The sequence below is a fragment of the Nyctereutes procyonoides genome, unplaced genomic scaffold (genome assembly GCF_905146905.1).
Source record: "Nyctereutes procyonoides isolate TBG_1078 unplaced genomic scaffold, NYPRO_anot_genome, whole genome shotgun sequence".
Lineage (NCBI taxonomy): Eukaryota > Metazoa > Chordata > Mammalia > Carnivora > Canidae > Nyctereutes > Nyctereutes procyonoides.
In genome coordinates, this window is record NW_026575044.1 from 38,268,068 (window position 1) to 38,292,318 (window position 24,251).

General features: G+C 38.0%; 1 protein-coding gene across 7 annotated transcripts in view; it reads right to left on the reverse strand.

Annotated features, from left to right (window-relative positions):
• RBBP8 (RB binding protein 8, endonuclease) overlaps positions 1-23,998 on the reverse strand; it is a 104,630-nt gene extending 80,632 nt beyond the window's left edge. The window contains exons 1-4 of one of the 7 annotated variants that reach the window (XM_055323877.1): positions 23,835-23,998; positions 20,701-20,773; positions 6,825-6,926; positions 1,543-1,748 (exon numbers count right to left, since the gene is read on the reverse strand). In XM_055323877.1, coding sequence (XP_055179852.1) covers positions 1,543-1,651 — 109 coding nt within the window. In that variant the 5' untranslated portion in view covers positions 1,652-1,748; positions 6,825-6,926; positions 20,701-20,773; positions 23,835-23,998. Of the gene's footprint in view, positions 1-1,542; positions 1,749-5,700; positions 6,045-6,177; positions 6,395-6,824; positions 6,927-20,700; positions 20,774-23,834 lie in introns of those variants that run through there. The other 6 variants (XM_055323876.1, XM_055323883.1, XM_055323881.1 and 3 more) reach the window with 6 other exon arrangements.
• Positions 23,999-24,251: the final 253 nt, after the last annotated feature.

Consider the following 24,251-nt stretch of genomic DNA (forward strand, 5'->3'; position numbering starts at 1 on the left):
AGGGTGCGATCCTGGAGAACCGGGATGGAATCCCATGTCGGGCTCCCGGAGCATGGAGCCTGCTTCTCCCTCTGCCTGTGTCTCTGCCTCTCTCTCTCTGTGTATGACTATCATAAATAAATAAAAATTAAAAATAAATAAATAAATAAACCTATAGTTACAACAAGAAACAAATGTAATACCACGCATTTCTCATGCATCGGAAAAATGTATTCTGTTACAGAATTAGATAGATGATAATATTATACCTTGAGTTTACCTTTGTATTTTTAAAAAGATTTTATTTATGAAAGCACAAGCAGGGTGAGGGGCAGAGGGAGAAGCAGACTCCCTGCTGAGCAGGGAGCCTGATACAGGGCTCAATCCCAGGACTCTAGGATCATGACCCAAGCCAAAGGCAGACAGATGCCTAACTGACTGAGCCAACCAGGTACCCCTTGAGTTTACCTTTAATTGAAAATTGTTTTATATGGAGTACCTTATAACACAATCACAAATAATATTTATATATTCATCCCAATCAAATAGCTCAATCCTCTGTACACTCACTGTACATTGTATAAACCTTTTAGCTCCTATTTCATTACACTGTAATTATCTGCTTATATAACTCTATCTCTATTAGGCTTCAGGCTCTTTTTTTTAAATATTTATTTATTTATTTATTTATTTATTTATTTATTTATTTATTTATTTATTTAAGACAGAGAGAGAGACAGAGAGAGAGAGAGAGAGAGATAGGCAGAGACACAGGCAGAGGGAGAAGCAGGCTCCATGCTGGAAGCCCGATGCAGGATTCGATCCCGGGACTCCAGGATCATGCCCGGGGCCAAAGGCAGGCGCCAAACCGCTGAGCCATCCAGGGATCCCCTAGACTTCAGGCTCTTTGAGGGCAAACTGCCATTTGTTTTTATATCTTAGTGCTTGGTAGCAAATAGATTCCCAAAGGCCTAGAGAATAACAAGTAGTATGTCAAAGTCTATAAAGAATCCTGGAAATTGGGATCCCTGGGTGGCTCAGTGGTTTGGTGCCTGCCTTTGGCCCAGGACGTGATCCTGGGGTCCCAGGATCAAGTCCCACATCAGGTTCCCTGCATGGAGCATGCTTCTCCCTCTGCCTGTGTCTCTGCCTCTCTCTCTCTGTGTCTTTCATGAATACATAAATAAGTAAAATTTAAAAAAAAAAAAAAAAAAAAAAAGAATGCTTCAAATAATTTTACAGAAAAAAAATTAAGTTTAAAGCTTATTAAACTGAGATCATAGAGCAAGGAAATAAATGAATTCAGAATTTAAATACCAGTCTTCAATCAACAATTTCTATGCCCTTTCCACCATACCACACATATTACTGTAAGTAAATAACTACATATTGTGCAAGAACTACATTCTATAGTAGTTGTGTATAGTTATAAAGCTTAACCATAAATGGATCACAAAAACTTACAATAAAGGTACTTTAAAAATGAGATCTCAGAACTGTCACACAAAGTTATCACTATTAGTCTTGATAGAATACTATTAGTATTTAAAAAAAAGATTTTACCTTGTACTTCCTTATCATGATACTCCTTTAGTTTTGTCCAAAGTTCCTTAAAGTCATTAGATACATCTACAGAACTAGGGCTTCCACAGTTGCTTCCAGAGATGTTCATCTTGTTAAAATGCTCCACACTTCTATCTGCCTAATATTTTCTGACCTTTTTCTGTTACATTATATAGGTATGAAGTTGTCTTCAACAGTTGAAATACCTGAAACAACAGATGGCAACATAAATGAATTTCGCATTTATCTGTATGTAATTTGAAGTCAGAATATCTTTGAGCCTAGCCAATTCATCTCAAGTTTTCCTTTACCTACAATCAATCACTTTGAGAATTCGGGGGACAGAAGTGAAGAAGATAATTATGGTGAGAACCCTCATGGCAGTTATTTGGTCTTTAGTTAAGCTAAATCTTCAGGCAAACTTTCTCTAAGTCCTCCTAGAAAGAAGCAATTACTTAAGTTGAGATGATTCTACTTTTGACAGGTTTGTAGTCATTCATGCTCAGTATTAATTGCTTCACCTTCTAAAAAAATTTATTCCTCGTTAAACTTTTTTTTTCCTCGTTAAACTTTTGAGTTGCCTGGAGTGCAACAAAAACTGGAAAACTTGACATACTTTTGACTTAAACAACATTCACATATACATACCTACATATTCCAAGAAACACAAACCTTATAAAAGAGCAAGAAAGATGATTGTGATGAATACACCTGAAGATCTGAATACCTTTCACATAACAAGAGAAATCAGTGAGCAAGACACAGGAACAGTAAAGATCTATGAACACAAAAATGTCTAGCAACAAGGCAAAAAGGTAGTAAGGCTATACTGTGTCCCTCTCAGAGTAGAGGTGAATGATTATCTGTGTGGCCCCTAAAAGAAGCAATGGTATGCTAAGAACTTCAAGTGGATTCATAAACATTTTTAAGATGTGTCCTTAAACTGAAACCATTAACTAACTACTTCTAAAAGTAGAAGTAGTTTTACTTTACTTTCTAAAAGAGTAAAACAAGTCTACTAAATTTCACATATGGCTCCTTAGCCAAGGCCTTACTATTGCTAACGTGCCCAAACTGATTTAAGTGTCTCTTACAAACCACTTCTCAAGGTCTCTGATGATGAAGCTAAAATAAACAATGACTTTCTTTTTGTAAATGCAGGCTCCATGCCTAAGGTGGGGCTTGAACTCATGACTCTGAGATCAAGAGTCCTATGCTCAACTGACTGAGCTACCCAGGTGCCCCAGCAATGACCTTTCTAAAGGAGCAAAGTGATGAGTGAAGATACTTTAAAAGCACTACAGAAATACTGTTAAAATACACCTTTATTAAGCTTTTTTAAAAATTGTGATTAGGCTTTTTTGAGACAGTGAAAACATGTACTGGATTTTAGATAATGTTAGGGAATTATTTTTAATGGTCTTGGGCATGATAGTGTGCTCATGTTAAAAAAAAAAAAAAAAAAGGGCAGCCCCGGTGGCCCAGCAGTTTAGCGCCTTCAGCCCAGGGCCTGATCCTGGGGTCCTAATATCTAGTCCCATGTCACGCTCCCTGCATGGAGCCTGCCTCTCTCTCTCTGAGCCTCTCATGAATAAATAAATAAAATATGTATTTTTAAAAAAGTCCTTAGCTCTTGAGATATATTCTGATATGTTTACAGGTAAATTCACCTGTTGTGCATTTGCTTTCAAATACTTCAGCTAAGGGATCCCTGGGTGGCGCAGCGGTTTAGCGCCTGCCTTTGGCTCAGGGCGCGATCCTGGAGACCCGGGATGGAATTCCACGTCGGGCTCCCGGTGCATGGAGCCTGCTTCTCCCTCTGCCTATGTCTCTGCCCCCCCCCCTCTGTGACTATCGTAAATAAATTAAAAAAAATACTTCAGCTAAAACAAAAAACGAATGTTGGATGAAATAAGAAGGGCTGCTTTGACAATCATTGAATATAGGGAATGGATGGATATGTGACAGAGTTCGTAATTCTAGTCTCTTTCTTGGGTATATTTATTATTTCCGTAATTAAGTTTTTATTTTTTTTTAAGACTTTATTCATGAGAGACACAGAGAGAGAGAGGCAGAGGGAGAAGCAGGCTCCATGCAGGGAACCCGACCTGGAACTGGATCCCTGGTTTCCAGGATCCTGGCCCTCAGCTGAAGGCAGGCGCCTTAACGCTGAGTCACCCAGGTGTCCCAGTACTTAAGTTTTTAAGAGGGGTTGGGTGCATGGATTAATACAGCTTTAATTCCAAAGAGGCCTGAATTCTACTATACCTTAACCCTAAAAGATAACAGGCCTATCTATTGTCAACAAAAGCTACCATTGACTACTACGTAAGATACTGGAAAAAAAAAAAAGATACTGTAATGTTTTATAATTATATCTTAAAACCTAATCTTGAGAACTCTGTAAAACAACTACTGTTAATAATTTAATTTAAAAATAATAATAATTTCATTTTAGAGTTGGAGAAACAGGTTTAAGAGATTAAGTAACTCGCCCGAGGTCATACCGTCAGGTCCAACAAAGGCTACTAAATCCCTGGGGCACCGGTCAAGAGGTGGGGGGAGGGGGCTCACAAGTGATGCTAATTAACTACAGAATACTGCCGCCCAAGAAAAATAATTATTTCTCTTAAGTGATAGTTTAAAATAAAGTCTTATTCACCTTAATGAATGATTTAAATCGCGTAGTATCAAATAACAAAAACAATAGTGTAAAACAAGCATTCTTCAATGTGTCTTCAGAAGTAGTTAAAAAAAAAAAGGGGGGGGGGCAGCCCGGGTGGCCCAGCTAGGTTTAGCGCCGCCTTCCCCACGGCGTGACCCTGGAGACCCGGGATCGAGTCCCACGTCGGGCTCCCTGCGTGGAGCCTGCTTCTCCCTCTGCCTATGTCTCTGCCCCTCTCTCTCTCTCTGTGTGTGACTATCGTAAATAAATAAATAAAAAATTAAAAAAAATACTTCAGCTAAAACAAAAAACGAATGTTGGATGAAATAAGAAGGGCTGCTTTGACAATTATTGAATATAGGGAATGGATGGTTATGTGACAGAGTTCGTAATTCTAGTCTCTTTCTTGGGTATATTTATTATTCCCGTAATTAAGTTTTTATTTTTTTTTAAGACTTTATTCATGAGAGACACAGAGAGAGAGAGGCAGAGGGAGAAGCAGGCTCCATGCAGGGAACCCGACCTGGAACTCGATCCCTGGTTTCCAGGATCCTGGCCCTCAGCTGAAGGCAGGCGCCTTAACTGCTGAGTCACCCAGGTGTCCCAGTAATTAAGTTTTTAAAAGAGGGGTTGGGTGCATGGATTAATACAGCTTTAATTCCAAAGAGGCCTGAATTCTACTATATCTTAACCCTAAAAGATAACAGGCCTATCTATTGTCAACAAAAGCTACCATTGACTACTACGTAAGATACTGGAAAAAAAAAAAAAGATACTGTAATGTTTTATAATTATATCTTAAAACCTAATCTTGAGAACTCTGTAAAACAACTACTGTTAATAATTTCATTTAAAAATAACAATAATTTCATTTTAGAGTTGGAGAAACAGGTTTAAGAGATTAAGTAACTCGCCCGAGGTCATACCGTCAGGTCCAACAAAGGCTACTAAATCCCTGGGGCACCGGTCAAGAGGTGGGGGGAGGGGGCTCACAAGTGATGCTAATTAACTACAGAATACTGCCGCCCAAGAAAAATAATTATTTCTCTTAAGCGATAGTTTAAAATAAAGTCTTATTTACCTTAATGAAGGATTTAAATCGCGTAGTATTAAATAACAAAAACAATAGTGTAAAACAAGCATCCTTCAATGTGTCTTCAGAAGTAGTTAAAAAAAAAGGGGGGGGCAGCCCGGGTGGCCCAGCGGTTTAGCGCCGCCTTCCCCACGGCGTGACCCTGGAGACCCGGGATCGAGTCCCACATGAGGCTCCCTGCATGGAGCCTGCTTCTCCTTCTGCCTGTGTCTCTGCCTCTCTCTGTCTCTGTGTCTCTCATGAATAAATTCTTTTTTTTTTTTTTAGTCTTTTTCCCCCACATAAAAACAATTGGCTAACACAACAGTAAACTTGGCATTTCTGGCTCGCAAAGCCGTCTCCAACCTCTGCTGCACGCCCGCTCTCCTGTCAAAACCTCGCTTTCAGCTGGAACCGTTACCTTGCACGATGACGTGCCCTAATTTCGCAAAAGTGTTCACCTCGCGTCTCGAGGGGCCTCCCGCGCTCAAAGGTCCGTAATAACGTAACTCATTCCCGTGCATCCTGCGGCAGTGTCAGCCACCACAGGGAAGGCGCCCAGACAGAATTTCCTTCCTGTCGCACCCACCACACGTTCTCGCACTGGGAGGGCGGGAGCCGCGCCCGGAGTCACACAGGCGCCCGAGGTAAACCAACGGGGACTTGGGCCGGTCCTCCTCCGAGCAAAGCAGAGGTGCGGAGGGCCCGCAGCCGCCGGCGCTCCCGCCCTGCGCCGCGCAAAGCTCCGCCACCGCCGTCACCCAAACTTGCGAAACCCTGCGGCGGCGCGATTGGCGCATGCGCGGGGCGGGCTCGGCGCCGGTAGGCCGGCCCGCGGCGCGCGCGGGAAACCAAAGGCCCGCGGGGAGCGCGCGGGCTCGTCCTCCCTCCGACCCACCTCCGGCCGAAGGTCGCCGGGCCCCAGACCGGAAGTAGCCGCGACGACCCACCGCTCCGGATTCGGGGAAGGAGATGCCTCTTTACTCACGGCTTCCAAGATTGCCTCAGAGATTCTCGAAAGCCCCCGCGCGGAAGCAAGCACGGCTCCGGGGCGGCGAGGAGGCAGCCGCTCGCTCTTCCGCCCCTCACCAATCTGCCAAGCCCCCTCCGCGAGAGCCGGCCCCTCGGGGAGACTTGCGCTTCCGGAGGCGGGGGAGCGCCCGAGGGCCGCGGGCCAGGCTGGGAGGCGCCCGGCCCCGCCCCGCCCCGCGCCGCGCCCGGGCCCGCATGACGTCACGCGGGGTTCCCGCTGCGTCACGCCGCGCCTCCTGCGGCCGAGCGAGGTGGTGCCCGGTGTGTCCCCGCGCCGCTGCCTGGGACTCGGGAGCCGCTCCGGGAGCCGCTCCGGGAGCTGGCGGCCGCGGCTTTTTTGTTGCGATGCGCTGGAGAAAGCGCATGCTTTTCTGCCTGGGGAACTTCGAGCCCATGGTGCGTCTGACTGCGGCGCATTTCGGGCAAGCATGTGCGAGAACCTCCGGGAGGTTAGAACCGAGGAGGGAGCGGACTCGGATCCGTCCACCGTAGTTCCTGCCCTGTAGCTATTACCTGCAGCTCAGTAGTGATGGGAGCGGACAGGACCGGGCGCTGAGGCCGTGTAGCAAGACGAGGTGTATTTTGCTGAGATTGCAGGCAGAGTTCCTGAAGACCCTGAGATGAGACGGAATCAGAAGTGACTAGTATTATTTGTGGGACCAACAAGCTCTTAGGTAATTTAATGTTCTATTTATTTATTTAGATTTGATTTATTTATTCATGAGACACAGAGAGGCAGAGAGAGACACAGGCAGAGGGAGAAGCAGGCTCCATGCAGGGATCCCGACGTGGGACTCGATCCCCGAACTCCAGGATCACGCCCTGGGCTCAAGGCAGGTGCAAAACCGCTGGGCCACCCAGGGATCCCCTCATTTAATGTTAAAAAAAAAAAAAATCAACAGTGCCTGTGGCTGTTTATGACATTCAAACCGTTGGTATGTTTTCTTATTTATTTTGATTAATAAAAGAAGCGTGTTAGCATTAACAATTCTACAAATGAAGTTGAAAATAAACAGAACAGGCTAGAATCAACAGGATCTTTTAAGGCGGTTCAGTCCTTTTCTGTAGTACTTCTAAGACCTGGGTGGAAGACAGGATAGTATTAGGAACTTTTAGAGGTTAAGCAGTATTTAGGAGACCATAGATACGAACTGTAAAGGTAATTTTTCCACTCACTCCCAATGTTAAGGGATGACTGTCAGAGCTTAGTCCTTTTGGAATGGCACCCACAGGGTGTTCCTATACCATTCTACCAATGCTATAGGAACGTTGGTTTCTTTAGGGAAGAGAGTTACTGAATCTTCATTACCCTATGACGGTAATCTATCATTTGCTTGTAAATTTTTAAAAATATTTATTTATTCATGAGAGAGAGGCAGAGAGATGGGCAGAGGGAGAAGCAGGCTCCTCGAAGTGTGGGACTGGATCCCCACAGCCAGGATCACGCCCTGACCTGAAGGCGGATGCTCAATTGCTAAGCCACCCAGGCATCCATTTGCTTCTAAATTTTATAAGACTTTATTCATAACACTTTTAAAGAAAATGGGTGAAAAATTGACCGTCACTGCTGATACAACACAGGAGGCATAATTGCTTGTATAAGTGTTTAGAATGGAAACAGTTTTGTTATAAATGGAAAGAACTTGTAATCAGTTTGTCATATAATAATAGTACACTGGAAGAACAGTGTACTTGTGGTCCAAAGAAAAACTGTCAGAACAAAATGACCTAACCTGTTCCTTTGGCCTCTGCTGAGGTTCCGCTGTCCAACGCATTTATACAAGTCAGAATCCAAAGAATCTGGTCCTTGGCACCTTTTTCCCCTTTGGCCCCTGTATCCAACCTATTACCAAGCCCCTTCAGTTTTACTTACCAAATATATTCCAAATTAATCCCCTTCTTTCCTTCACTACCACCATATTCCAATATACCACTTTCTCTTACCTGGTCTGCTAGTCTATTTTCCGTATCTACCCAACCAACAAACCCACCTAAACCTTTCTCTTCACTGGTGTTCAGAAAAAAATGTGAGTATCTATTCTCAATTCATCCATATATTTAAATTTTAAGTTGTATACATTCAAAAAAAAAAATAGGGGCACTTGGCTGGCTCAATCGATAGACTGAGACTGCCAGCTCTTGGTCTTGAAGTCATGAGTTCAAGCACCACTTTGGGCGTAGAGCTTAATTAAAAAAAAAAGGGGGGGGGCAGCCCCGGTGGTGCAGCGGTTTAGCGCCGTCTGCAGCCCAGGGTGTGATCCTGGAGACCCGGGATCGGGTCCCACATCGGGCTCCCTGCATGGATCCCGCTTCTCCCTCTGCCTGTGTCTCTGCCTCTCTCTCTCTCTCTGAATGAATAAATAAATAAATCTTTAAAAAAAAAAGATAAATTGTGTACATGTATTGTTGAAAAATGGTATATAGTCTAATGGGTAAGCTGGGATCTGGAGACAGACTTCTGGGTTTGAATCCTGCTCTAACACTTCCTTAACAAGTGAGCTTGGACTGATTTTTTAATCTCTCTGTCACCTTTTCTTGCCAGTAAAATGAGGATAATAGTATCAACCATACAGGGTTATGAAGAGTATATGATTGAATACATGTAAACTGCTTAGTACAGTGTTTAGATGCACAGGAGGTGTTCAGAAGAAAAAGCTAGCCCTTATTAGTACTTCTGAGCTAACTCATGACTATTATTATTTTTTTATTAAAGATTTTATTTATTCATTGAGACACAGAGAGAGAGAGGCAGAGACACAGGCAGAGGGAGAAGCAGGCAGGCTCCATTCAGGGAACCCGACGTGGGACTCGATCCCGGGTCTCCAGGATCACAACCCGGGCTGCAGGCTGCACCAAACCTCTGTGCCACCGGGGCCGCCCCAGTATTACATTTTTGAAGACATTTTTAAAAAGGATGAGAAAAAATGGAAATCTAATATTTTTTCCTCTCCCACCGTAAATTTTATGCACTCTGAGTCCACTTCTTTACATTGTAGCTACTGTGATCTTTCTGAAAAATCTGATAATGGCTGCATACTCTGAGGAGTAACTGAACTGTCTATTGTGTCTCCAGGCCTTGCTGACCTTTTAGCGTCTTGCAGGTCTTTGCATGCCTTCACTTCTGTTTGGAATTATCAACCAAACCTACCTTTGCTGTTTGCCTAGCTATTTACTAATCATTTTATCTAGTTTTAATAGTCTTTTCTATTAGATCCTCTTATGTTCCTATGTACCTTCCCACCTTGCACTTACTAGTTTTTTTTTTTTTTTAAGATTTTATTTATTCACGAGAGACACAGAGAGAAAGAGGCAGAGACACAGGCACATGCAGAGGAAGAAGCAGGCTCCATGCAGGGAGCCCGATGTGGGACTCAACCCCGGTACCCCAGGATCACATCCTGAGCCAAAGGCAGATGCTTAACCACTAAGCCACCCAGGCGTCCCGCACTTACTAGTTCTAATTAATTAATTCTCTCTCCCCACTAAACTAAATTTCTTGAGGTCAAAACCATGTCTTGTCTACCTTTTTTCTGTTGTTGTTTTTTATCACCAGAAACCCAGTGCCTGCCATAAAGTCTGTACTGTGTGGGTAAACGAATAAATTGGGCATCCCTTAAGGGATTGCTATTTTTTATGTAAGTGGAGAAAATCTTTGAATCCATTTAAAATTCTTAGATTCTCCATGTGAGATTTTATGGTGGTCACTTAATAGTGGAAATGGTGGGCATACTCATAGATATTCTCTCCCGATAGGAGCTTTAAGCCCCACGTTGTAGAATAAATTATGAGGTCCTAAAGATAAGTGAGAAAACTTTGTAGCTTTGAACAATGTTTCCCAAACTTTTTCAATACTTAGAAAATTAGTATTAGTATTTGTTTTGCATATTGTAATAAAAAAATGAACACACGATATTAGTGAACTGGGCTGAGCTGTCTATAGTCAGAACTATTTTAAGAACAAGACAAAATGCTGTTTGAGAGATAAGAGGGAAAAGAAGTTTTGAGACAAAAGAAAATTATGTTACCTGTCAGCGTTTGTGTCAACTTGAACACTTGATTTAATTTTTTAAGTTGTTTACAGTAATTACTAAGTGTTGTTTGTGTGTAAGAGTATATATCAGTTGGTGATCATGCCCCAAGTGCCAAAATGTTTTGTTTATGATTTGAATTGATGGTGGCAAGATTCCAGTTGGGTTGAGCAGTTTTATAATTGTTTTAAGAATGTATTTAACATTCTACAGAGAATGTCAGTATTACAGTTTTTATTTTGGCAGTCTTAAATGGTCATTAATGTACTTATAACAGACATTAAAGATTATACATTGCTTTCCAATTAGAAAAATTAGCCTTATGTAGTCTGGCCAACTTCCAACTTAGATATAAGAAGCTTGATTTTTATTATGGCTACATAAACATTCTTCATTTCTCTTTATAAACTATTAAAGTAGTTTTTTTGTTGTTTTTAAAAGGTTTTATTTATTTATTCATTAGATATACAGAGAGAGAGAGAGAGAGAGAGAGAGAGGCAGAGACATAGGCAGAGGGAGATGCAGGCTCTATGCAGGGAGCCCAATGTGGGACTCGATCCCTGGACTCCAGTATCATGCCCTGAGCGAAGGCAGACACTTAACCACTGAGCCACCCTGGCATCCCGGCTTGTGTTATTTATATAGCTACTTCATTTCACATCAGTAATGGGCAAAGTTTTATTAGATATATAATTTGCCCAATTTATCTCTTTATACTTGATAAAGATTTCTATACACTATACACTATACACAAACCAATATTTGGTTAGTTGCCTACGTTTAAATTGATGGCAGGCTAATATAGAATGATGATATGTTACTACAAAATGATTTATTGTGAATGGAAAAGGTCTTCTTTTACTTCCAGGTCAATAATTTTATTATTTGGTGGCTGCTTGACAATATTTCATACTTATGCATATAGGTCTATAAATCCCAGGAATTTTGTTAGTTAGCCCTTAGGTCTTCTAACATTGGCATTTATAAGAACTCCAGAGCTTAACTGCTATGGAGATGATAAAAGAATTTAAGAGTGATCCATAAGACCATAGAATACAAAAGTGGGTTTTATTTTTAAAATCTTATAAAACTAAGTAATATTTAACTTTTTATCCAGTAAATATAGTACTATACTTGCATTCTGTATACATATGTATAATACTAACATGATGAAAGCTGTGGGGACAATATTTAGGTACAATAATGTAAATGGAAAATTTAAGAAGGATTAGCTGTGAGAATAAGTCACTGAAAGTTGGATTCAGTTGAAGCAGTCCTTAGTAGGTTCACAAGAGCAAACACATTTAATATTCATTGTTTTGTCCACTTTAAGAAAAATAATGATTCATGTCTTACATGGTATTTTTTCCATCTATGAATTGATGAATTTATTCAATCCTGAAAAATAGCTGTGATCTTTAATGTACTCATGCCTCACAAATTACAGGTTTGTCTTCAAATCACTGGCAGACTTTGTTTCCCAATTTTTCTCTATTCTGTTGGAGAAAAATAGACTTTGTTTAAAATATCAGCTTTTTGCTTTTCCTAATTCATATGTCAGTCTACAGTTAAGGAAGTTTTGATAGTTACCTTTCCAAAAATGTTTACATTTTAAATTTAGTTCTTAGGGATGCCTGGGTGGCTCAGCGGTTGAGCGTCTGCCATCTACTGAGGTCATGATCCAGGAGTTCCGGGATGAAGTCCCACATGGGCCTCCCCGCAGGGAGCCTGCTTCTCCCTCTGCCTATGTCTCTGCCTCTCTCTGTGTCTCTCATGAATAAATGAATAAATTTTTAAAAATTTAGTTCTTAGAGGAGACCTTCAGTTTTAGCCAATACCTGTCAATTTTACTTAAGTTATAGTCAGAAGTGTTAGAAATTAAATTATGTTTTAACTTACCTCATACCTTTGGTGACTATTTTTGTGGATTATTTATGATACTAAGACAAATCTAATATGCTTCTTATCTAAAGTGACCATATCCCCTGGCTTACTAGCAATAAGTCTGGTTAATATCTATTGTTCTGGTTTAATTATTAATAGGGCTCCTGTTTACTCTCAAAAATGTCCTGGTTTGGGTGATAAATCATATGGTCAGAAGCTTTAAGGCATTTGAAATATAAACTAATAAAAAAAGGAAGATTTAAATGACTCTTTGTAGTCAAGAGTATTTCCTTCACAACTATGTACAGACCTATCTAAATTATTATTATTTTTTTTTATAAATTTTTATTTATTTATGATAGTCACAGAGAGAGAGAGAGAGAGGCAGAGACACAGGCAGAGGGAGAAGCAGGCTCCATGCACCGGGAGCCTGACGTGGGACTCGATCCCGGGTCTCCAGGATCGTGCCCTGGGCCAAAGGCAGGCGCCAAACCACTGCGCCACCCAGGGATCCCTCTAAATTATTTTTAAAGAATATTGTGGAATAGATAATATAAGCCATAAAAGGATTGTATTTTTTGACTTATTGATACTACTCTGAAATTCCCTATGAGTTGAGGAGTGGTTTGTTTAATACTTATAGGAAATGGATTCAAAATAATTAGCTATAGTAAAATACAAAATACTTTTCCTACATATCTTCCCGTTGAGCCTAGAAATACCTGTCATAAAGGTAGAACAGTTTCAGTTTTCATCTTTTTTTTTAAAGATTTTATTTATTTATTTATTTATTTATTTATTTATTTATTTATTTATTTGTTTGTTTGTTTGTTTATTTATTTATTTATTTACGAGAGACACAGAGAGAGAGAAAGAGAGAGAAGCAGGCTCCATTGGGTCTCCAGGATCAGGCCCTGGGCTGAAGGCGGCGCTAAACTGGTGAGCCACCAGGGCTGCCCCTGGTTTTCATCTTTTTCACAGAGGTTGAGAAATGAGGTGATTTGACTAATACTATATGTACAAGCTAGTAGGTAAGTTGATCCAAGACTCCTAACCCAGTTTTCTGGCTATAAATCCTTTATCTATGCTCTTTCCAGTACAGTATGCTATTTTTGAACAATAAAATCTATATAAAGTTTATTTTGTGCTTTTCTATTTTTTAACTTGGAAACTATTTTTGAGAAAACAACCAAGTAAAGTTTCTAAATTTTGATCAGTAATTATTACCTATCACAAAAATTATTTTGTAAAGGCTAATTTGCAGTCCCAGTACATTTTTGTATTTATTTCAGAAAATTTACAAGAGGTTACTAAAAGGAATTTTAAAATTTGATAGCAATTTAAGTCCGTAATTTAGAAAAGAAAAATAAATTGGACTCTCTCCCTCAGGGTTGGAGTGAAGCACCTCCTATATGGACCAGTCATTTTTTGATTTTATTTATTTATTCATGAGAGACACACAGAGATACAGGCAGAGGGAGAAGCAGGCTCCATGCAGGGAGCCTGATGTGGGACTCAATCCCAGGTCTCCAGGATCATGCCCTGGGCCGAAGGCAGGGGCTAAACTGCTGAGCCACCCACGAATCCCCTATAAATCAACATCTAAAGGAGTTAGCAGAAGCATTCATACTAGCTTTCTGCTGAGTTTAAGCTTCTTCCATGTTGTAAGTTTAAAACTAAGTAGATGGAGGGGTCTTAAATTATGTTGTTCTCTCAGAAGGGACCAGAGCAAGGAGTGCTCCAAAAAACTATGTTCTAAATCGATGATGGCATATAGACATTTTCCTGGCCTAGGATACTGTACAAGTCCTGAGCTGGAGACAGGACCCAGGATTTAAGATTTAAGCGCTAGGATTCTCTGATAATCTGCATGTTTCCTAGGCGAGTCTTATTTCCCCCAACTGAAAAATGAGAATATTCATATTGTGTCCAAGGGGTTGTTATAAAAATAAAATAATACATGTGAAACTTCTTAAGGAAAATTTCAGAGAAGTTTGAGGCAATTTGCCTATTGGGAGTAGAATGGTAGAAAGCTTTCCAGGCAGAAGGTATGTGCAAACATTCCGCTATGGGGAGTTATTGTAAGTGCTGGAAACTGTAAGTATATAGTAGTGTATAGGTTGAATAAATTCTAATTTTTAATAATCATACTGAGCTAGAAATCTAACTTATCTGTGCCTCAGTTATTTATCAGTAATATGAAGATAATATATACTTTGGGTATTTTACATGCAAGATTGTTGACAGAATTGAATGATTATAAATGTATACAAAGAGTGTAAGAAGCTGTGGTTAATAGATTAGAGAAGTACAGCTTAGAGATCTCTTCAATTGCAAAAGTTATGTAGTTGTAGTAAAACTATTGAAATGCTATGAAAATTGTGAGATACATAATTGTAGAAAAGTTTAAATTACAGTGTAAGTGCTTTTACATCTTATTTGATTCATGTAACTAAATGTAAGCCAGATAGAATTATTATATTGGTGTTATTTCTGTTACATTCCAAGGGACTTTTTTTTTTTAAAGATTTTATTTATTTATTTATTTATTTATTTATTTATTTATTTATTTATTTATTTTTTTAGTTTTTATTTACTCATGATAGTCACAGAGAGAGAGATAGAGGCAGAGACACAGGCAGAGGGAGAAGCAGGCTCCATGCACCGGGAGCCTGATGTGGGATTCGATCCTGGGTCTCCAGGATTGCGCCCTAGGCCAAAGGCAGGCCCCAAACCGCTGCGCCACCCAGGGATCCCAAGATTTTATTTATTCATGAGAGACACAGAGAGACAGGCAGAGAGACACAGGCAGAGACAGAAGCAGGCTCCATGCAGGGAGCCCGATGTGGGACTCTATCCCTGGCCTCCAGGGTCATGCCCTAGGTTGAAGGCGGTGCTAAACCTCTGGGCCACCGGGGCTGCCCACCAAGGAACTTTAAAAATCATCTAGCTAAACTGCAAAACTGTATAGAAAGGGGAAACTAATTTCTTCATGTGTTTTGGAAATTTGTGATTGTAAGAAATTGTTTACCTAACAGATTTATATTTACCTACTCAGCTTCAGGTGCAAGAAAGGAGGTATTGGCATCAAGTTGGTTCTGATCTGAACTAATTTAGTGAAGATCTGAGAATATTTGGTAACTCCTTCTAAAAATAGTATCTCTTCGTAATGGCCTTTGTTCAACAGTGTGTGTCCTCACTTTTAAAAAATTTCTATGCCCTCTTTAGTTCAATTTCTCTATTTTACCCTTATGAATTCATTAGCTAATCTAACCACTGTCCAAGAGAGTTATTTTATAAAACTCAGATATTTGATTTTAACATAAGTTAAATGAAGAGATGATATGCTTTTATTCAGCTCTTTTTAAAAAATTTATATTTACTCCTTCCTCATTTTCTCTAAATTCGGTTTTTATAATTATGCAACAAATAGGATATTTACTTGAGTAAAGCAAATAACTGGCTATTTCAGTTTTCTGTTTTTAATCTACTTGAGTAGAGCCTTCCTCTAATGTATTCTTCAGAGCTATGCTCCAAGATCACATAAAGGTTATAATGAATTAGCTCTTGTAACCAGACCCTCTTGGACATAGTCCAACACAAACTTGTACTATTCAAAATTCTGTGTTTCACTATAATGAGAAGTGTTACTTTAGGGTCCAGTGTAGTCAGTCTGTTTTTAACTATAATTTTACCAATGTAAACTAAACAGTAAAGCCTTTGAATCAATACTGGGCATAAAAGTATTTACAGAGTACATACTGATTTGTTCATTTGGTGCTGTTTGGCCCTTTAAAAATTGGCAGCCAAATTCAGGAAATGAAATGTAGTTTATTAGAAAATGCCTTTCTCACAAAAGATCAAGTTTCAATGCATCTCAGGTTTTGTGGGAATGGATCAAATACATCAGACAAAATTAGGCTAAAGTTCTTCTCTTGCCATTTGAAATTGCTATACTCATTTTTCAGAAAATCCATTTTAGTTGCATATGTATTAGTTTAAATTATATTGGTCAGTTAAGGAAAAAGTAGTTTAATCATATTTCTCCTATCACAGTGAGGTACTGGACAGCTCTTGGACTCCGCTGGCTTTAGCCGTTCCAATGGCAGCTGGATTCTTGAAGGTGAAACCTCACAGCCCTTCACCTGGCTTTCTGCCTGGGGGCTTCTTTGAAGCCTTTGGAAACAGAAGTACCCCCTGAAAGTGTGAGGAAATTAGCAACCTATGAGGCAACCCTTAACTGACAGAAGTCAGAACTGATAGATAAATGCTTCTCTCTCATCTTCTGGCAGGCAAGCCTGAGGCAGCTTCATGGTTTGTAAGAAGGGTCCTGGGATTGAGCCCCATTTGCCAGTATAGAAGTAAGCATTCAAGGATGCACTCTTGTTTTGGCTTTCCCCTTTTCTTCTAATGCCCAGCTCTTGTTCCCTGGGGATGACTTCTCAAGTAGAGAATTTGCATGTAATTTGGAAGACTCATTTTCCACAGAAAATCCAAACTAAGACATAAGGTTTCCATTTCAGGGGTGCCTAGCTGCCTCAGTTGGTAAAGCATGTGACTTTTGATCTCAAGCGTGTGAGTTCAAGCCCCATGTTGGACATAGAGCCAATTCACTATTTTTATTTTTTAAAATTTATTTATTTATTTGAGAGAGAGGGAGAGCATGCAAGAGGGAGGCAGAGGAGAGAGGAAGAGGGAGAAATTCTACTTCAGAGAATCCTGAAATAGATCCCCTTCTGAGCAAGGAGCCCCATGAGAGGTTCAGTCTCACAACCCTGAGATCATGGCCTCAGCTGAAGTAAAGAGTCATCAGATGCTTAACCAATGAGCCACCCAGGCACCCCATCCATTTCACTATTTTAAAGTTATTAATAGAAAATTTAACTTTTGGGGGTATCTTCCTGGTTCAGTTGATAAAGCATATGACTCTTGATCTTGGGGTTTGAGTTTGAGCTCCATGTTAGACATAGAAATTAATTTAAAAAAAGAAAAGAAAACTTAACTTTTGAAAGTTTGAATGTGTGGATGGGACAGTCAGATTAATTATATGCAGTAATTTGTAAGGATTTTGATACTGACTCAAGACTGATTGGACTTGCACAATTGAGGCTATTTTTCTGGTAGTGGTAACAGTTTGATTTGAAGGAATTTATACACTCTTGCTCAGTCTCTTATAGGGAAGAGAATCTTTTCTTGCCACTTTTCAAACTTTATTGAACATTAGAATAATCTGGAAAAAATATAAATATGTAGATTCATAGGATCTAATGTGATATGTCTAGAATGGAGTTTAGCAATCTGCATTTTTAATAAGCATCCTTCAGGTGAATCGGATGGTCTACAGACTACACTTTGAGAAACATTGATACATTATTACAGTGATAATGCTGCTGAGGGTAACCTGTGACTATGAAATAAATGAAAGCCAATTTACTCCACAGGGACTGAATGAGTGTCATGATACTATTAATCACATGTTCTCATAAACTGAACTAAGAAACCATAAACTGGGTTGTCAGATTGAAAAGATAACCCAATTTTAATTTCAGAGTCATTGTGCTCTTCCTCTGTAGAAATTTGATTTGGTAATACTTACTTGGCTTCAACATTTGTATAAACATGTGGTTTGTTATGATACCAATGAACTGCTGAGAATTTAATTTATGCTAGATGTGTTTAATTTACATTTAGTGGAGAAATTAGAACAACATGCCATTCATCTCAAAGATGTAAACATATCTTAACAAATAAAGCTGTGGGAAAAGAGATTGATATTGTCATGCTGGAATGGACTGAACAGCTTTTCTTGCTGAATGGCCTGTAGCCAGTTTCAAGTGGTTAAATTGACATTATAGTTAAAAAATAGTATACTTACTCCTGAACAACATAAATTTGTTTTAAATTTTGTTAAACAACTGCTTGGAAAATGACTAGAACAGAATTTAACAGCTCATTAAAATGCTATGGAATAGTATTTACCATTCAGTAATTATTATATTATTGAAAATTGATTACAGTATTAATACTTTTAGAGACGTGACTGATTTTACCATCTACTTTCAGTTAGGAGAACTTGCCCTCCAGATTTAGCCCTGTATATGTTAAATGTAAATTTTTAAATAAAGATCCACATTACAGAACTCTGCAATATTGTTCCAGGTTCATAAATGTACTGTGAGCTACATAAAGTTACTGATATTGTATTTCTTAATGCTTCAAGATTCATTTAGAAATTCATTAGATTTAAAATGTTTTCATATTGGGGGGAAGTGTTTCTCACTGCTAATCTAAATCATTGTAGTAACAGACAAACTTCAAGGGAATTGTTTTAAGATAGAACTTTGAAACTAAAGTTTGCCATGCAAGTTATATTTTCACTCTGTCAGTAATACATAACTTCTAAGGCAATAGTTTTCTGATTACTTTTAAGTCTGTATGTCTTTAAGGATGAGCTATAACATCTTCTGTTTCCTAGTTAGTCTTTGAGGCTTATTAGCAAGTTTGATTGTTAGGGCTGATTTATCCAAATTAGCTATTTTATGCAGAAATTTTTAAAAATTCTTTTTTTAAACTAAGCTCTATGCCCAATGTGGAGCTTGAACTCATGACCCCAAGGATAAGAGTCACATTATCTACCAATTGAGTCAGCTAGTGCCCAAATAAAGAAATATTTTAAAAATATTTTTAAAATTTATGTTACTTCCTGCCTTTTCAATTGTTTATAGTAATACCCACTCTAAATACATGAAAATAAATACGCAAATTGAATACTAATTCAATAAGTAGTCAAATAAAGCTAAATTGTTTATGTATCTAATAAAATAGTTTTAATAAGAATAGTATATAATTAGTGGGCTACATTGGTGAAGTGATATTTTTGTCTCTAGGTATACCATCTACATACAAGCTTTTCACTTTAAAAGAAAAACAGTTTGGGGCTTTTGGCTGACACAGTTGCTAAGCATCTGACTCTTGATTTTGTCTCAGGTCTCCTCTCATGGTCATGAGATGAAGCATGTCTGGCTCCATGCTCAGCAGGGAGTCTGCTTGTGATTTTTTTCCTTCTGCCCTTTCCCACTGCTCAAGTTCAAGGACATGAGCTTCCTTCAAATACATAGATCTTAAAAAAAAAAAAACTTTCAGGAAGTTAAAGTTGATTGCAAGAGCTCACTAAGATGAGTTTGTGTTATAAGTGAATCTATTTGTTGGTTCTAATATCAAGTCATAATCTGTTTCCTGCTTTTTATGGAAGATGTGTCAATCAACCCAACTTTATTTATTTTTAAGATGTTTTTGTTTTTGTTTTTTTAGTAATCCCTACACCCAGTGTGGGGCTTAAACTCATGACGTCAAGATCAAGAATTACATGCTCTACTAAGCTAGCCAGGTACCCCCTTGGCCCAACTTTAGTTAAGTAAGCTCTTAGCTCACTATTCTGAACTCCCTTCTGATCCATGATATAAAATTTCATAGTATCTCACATGTGAACTTTGCTTGTTGGTTTCATCTCTTAACCAATGTATCACTAATTTAGTATTACTTTTAGAAAATGTTAAATCCTATTCCATCTTACTTCTTTCACCCACCCCTCTTTGGACTCAACCTCTCTATCATTATTTATTATCATGAGAATGAAATACAATTTAATATTGACCTACAGTAAATTTAATTTGGAAGAGAATCTTTAAGAAGAACAAAAATATTCTAGAGCCCTGAAGAAATAATTCAACTAGAAAGAACACAAGCCTTAGAGCATATAGAAATCTTTGGCCAACTAATCTCATGTCTTATAAAATAATAGATACAAATTGCTATGAAATGGCTTTGAAAAACTTAGATATGAGGCACAAGTAAGTATGATTTGTACCGTCCTTGCCACAATTCCTTCCTTTGGTATAGATGATTGATATCTGAAATTTTAAGAGTGCCTGGCTGGCTCAATCAGCAGAACATGCAAATTTTGGTCTCAAGGTTGTAAATTCAAGCCCCACATTGGGTGTGGAGCCTATTTGAAAAAAAAGAGAGAGATTATCCTTTACTAAGGAGCCTATCTGCATAATAAGGCAACCTTTGTTTTTCCAAACACATCCTTTCACATTCTTGCTAATGATTTTCCTCCCCTTTGTATCCTCGAACCATACCCCCTCTTGCTCATATAAGTTTCATGTTGTCTCATTTTCTTTGGAATTTCATGTTTGTGTGAATTCCCCAAATGCCTATTAAATTGGATTTTCTCCTGTTAATCTGTCTCATGTCAATTTGATTATGAGTCCAGCCAGAAGGACCATAGGGCAGGGGCAGGCATTCCTCCCTGACACTTTCCAAGGTTGCTAATTTAGTTTTTATCTCTCTGACAAAAATAAAGTGTATACTCCAAGCTAAATTTTGACTTTTTTATGTAAGCCATTTGTTGAAATTTATTATATAGTCTATTAAAGAGATGGGAAGGATATTGAATTGACATCTGTGGTACCTACCGAGTACTTGCTAGGTGGTTTAGGCAAAGTATCTCATTTAATCCTCCCAACAACTGAGAATGGTATTCGCTTCCTTAATTTACAAATGGAGAAAAGAGAATTCAAAGTTAAATAATTTGCAAAGGTAAACTAGGTTGTAACAACCAGTATTCAAATACATCTTAGTTTGACTCAAAAGCCTATGTTTTCCAGTATACTACCTTTACTCTTAATTGTAAAAATGAGAAACAAATGGAAGTGATTATTTTTCAGAGTCCATTTGGACAAAACTAAATTTGCGAAAGTTAAGCATCCCTCAGGTACAAGTTTACCTGTGAAAAAATAAGGGGATTAGGAGAATTAACATTTAATTCTAGAAATCAGAATTGCGATTTTTGAGCCTTTGTTCTCAAGATTTCTGTGGTCCCATTTCCTTGGAATTCCTCAAGTTAAAAACATTTAAAACATTTTTTGAGAACTTATGTGCAAAGCACCATATTAAGAACCTTACCCCTTAAAAAAGCAGGTTCTATTACCTCTAAAATGGGTTTTGAACTTTGCAATTCTGGTCTTTATAACCTTACTGAAATTTTCCTGCCAGTTCCAACCAAATTTTAGAAGTACTAACTTCTTTGGCAAATCCTAAACTATATTGATATAAGATTAATATATACATATATACATATGTATATATGAAAATAAACATTTTTTTGTTTATGAGTTAGTAGAGACTTATAATTTTACCTTTTACAGTTCTTTAGAAAATATAGATTAGATTTCATGTAATATTCAGAAGACTCAATGCAGGATAGTGAAAAATATTAGTTTGGGCTAGTATTCAGGAAACTGAAATGTTTTGCTCCCAGGTCTACTTTTAGCTTGAATAGTAGTGATTTAACCACGTTTGGGGGCTTTTTATTTAAGTAAAGAATGGAGAGTTGGATGCTTTATTTATTTATTTATTTATTTATTTATTTATGCATTATTTATTTATTTTCAAGTAGGCTCTTGGCCCAGCCTGGAGCCCATTGCAGGGTTGCAGGGTTTGAACTCATGACCCCGGGATCAAGTCCTGAGCTGAGATCAAGAGTCAGAGACACTTAACCGACTAAGTCACCCAGGTGCCCCTGCACTAGTTATTCTTTAAGAGTTCTTCAAGTTAAAAAATTTCGGGATTCTAAGTGCTTTTTGTTGGAAACATATGAAGAATTTAGGAAGGAAAGAGGTTGCAGTTGTTAAGAAAGCTAGAATTGTTGACAAAAAGAGTCATTGTGTGAAACTGAGAGGCTAGAAATAAGGATAAAGGAATGCATCCCTGACTTAATTTAAAGAATAAAGAGATTTTTAGATGGGTAGAATCCTTTTTGACCTGGGTCCTGAGATAATGTAGGGCTATGTGAAATACACACATGTACACTTACAGCTCCATAATTTGATTTATAAATCCATATGTCCTTAATTTTAGCAAAACATCACAATGCATTAGTATTTTAAAGGGATCAATTTACAGGAAATACATAAAGCTCATATTTATGGACTTTCATATATTTGAAACTGCAAAGTGTATTATATGAGAGCTGTAGAATCCTTTTCCAAAATATAGTTAGACTTGAAATTTTACCCAAAGTTTTCATGTATATATGAAATATGTATCTAGTTTCTAAATAGCTTTCTTCAAAACCATAAACAAAAAATGTCCACTAAATAAACTGCAGTTCCCACTTAAGTTTATCTTTAAACAGAAAGCCTTTATTTTAAACATAGTATAGTTTAATTTTTTTAAAATTAATATGTATAACATATTTACCAGAAACACTAAAAGTATACTCTAATGACATATATCTATATCTTGCCTAAAAACTAATTGAAAAGAGAAACTTTCAGCCAACGAAAAATTTTGATCTATAGTCTCCCCTAAAATTGTCAGAATACAAATATATGCTGAATAAAATTGATTTCGGTTTGTTGAATCAGCATATTCCTTATGCAGATTCAACATACATAGCTTTTTAGAAGTTCAGCTGAATTTTCAGAAGTTTTGTGCAGAATTGCCTGCAATTCTGTGCAAACCTTCCTGCAAACAAAATGATATCTGAACATTATTTCTCACTTAAAAAAATTCTTTATTAACTTCCTAAAGAAACTTTTAGAGCCTTTGAGTTTGAACATCATGACAAAGTGGGGACCTGGGGACAATAAAAAAGATGCATCACTCTTGCTCAGTTTAAGACAAAGTCATATTAAGATGATCTATAGACAGCTCTTGACAGAAAAGTATTCAGTATAATTCTGTTTTAAAAAGCTGTTTTAATTCCCAGATAAATTCACTTGTCAGCTGCTATATTCAATGTCCAGAAGATATGTACATTCAATTCAATCCGATATTAATAACTAAGGGAGTAGTTTGGTAATCAAAATAAATGTAAAGGGATTGATTGGTAACTTTGATTTTAAATGACACAAACTACTTAAAATAAAAATTGTATCAGTAAAAAAGAGAGGTAAAAATTATTTAAAAATATAAAGGAAGATCCAAATATTCTTTAACTTAAAAAGTTTTTCAGACCTAATAGGCATGACAAAACCTGTCTTCATTCCTTTCTATTCAGCTCAGCAAGTACTTTTGAGCTCCAATAGTTAATCAGTTACCAGATTCCACAATCTTTGTTTTTCACACTTCTCAATTCTTACTGTGAATTGTTCCTGTAATGTACTTAGGATCACCAAGCAGGCCAACACTATTTTTTATGCCTTAAAAAGGCAATTATTATCTATTCACAATTAGATTTACCATATAAAATTGTTACCATATAGCAATGACCTATAAAACATGATAGTATATTATCAAAGAAGTAGATAGCTTAACATGAATCATTAAGAGGAAATATATTTAGTAAAAGTATTCAACCCAGCTTTCTTCATAACTAAAGCCATGCCCAACTTACAAAAAATAGTGTATTATATACCAAGGAATCTTTAAACAAATCAATGAACTTATATATAAGTATAAAACAATATTTAGCCAACTTGACATAAAAGGTATAATCCAGGCATTATCATGTTAAACATAGATACCTGTTTAAACATCATTTCTTAATTTAGCTTTTCAAAAGTGCATAGAAAATTGAGGAATATAAAAAAACATGTTAACTTACCCTTCAATTTATTTAGGAAACCTCTGCTCTGGGTCAAAAGCACAAGGTGTTTCACTTCTGACTTCTGAAGCTACAAACTTAAACAGTAAATCAGAGGAAGCCGCTTCTCTGGACCACACTAGAGTTTGCTACACACTACTGCTATGTGAAAGAGTCCTGCTGCATCTAAGCTATATACAGTGTGCAATGGATAACCTAATATGCCTTTCATTTAACTGGCTGGGCAGGTTTCTACCGTCTGTGGAACATGGAATCAAACCAGAATATGTTGGCATAACAGGCCAGTCAAACCGGTTCTTCTGTAGATCCAGAACCTGTCCAACCAGTCTGCATCAAAGGCTAGCCCAACAAGCTGCAGCGGCTCAACTCTGCTAAGCTTGTATGGGTGAGTTATCCCCACCTCCCATCAACTCCCAA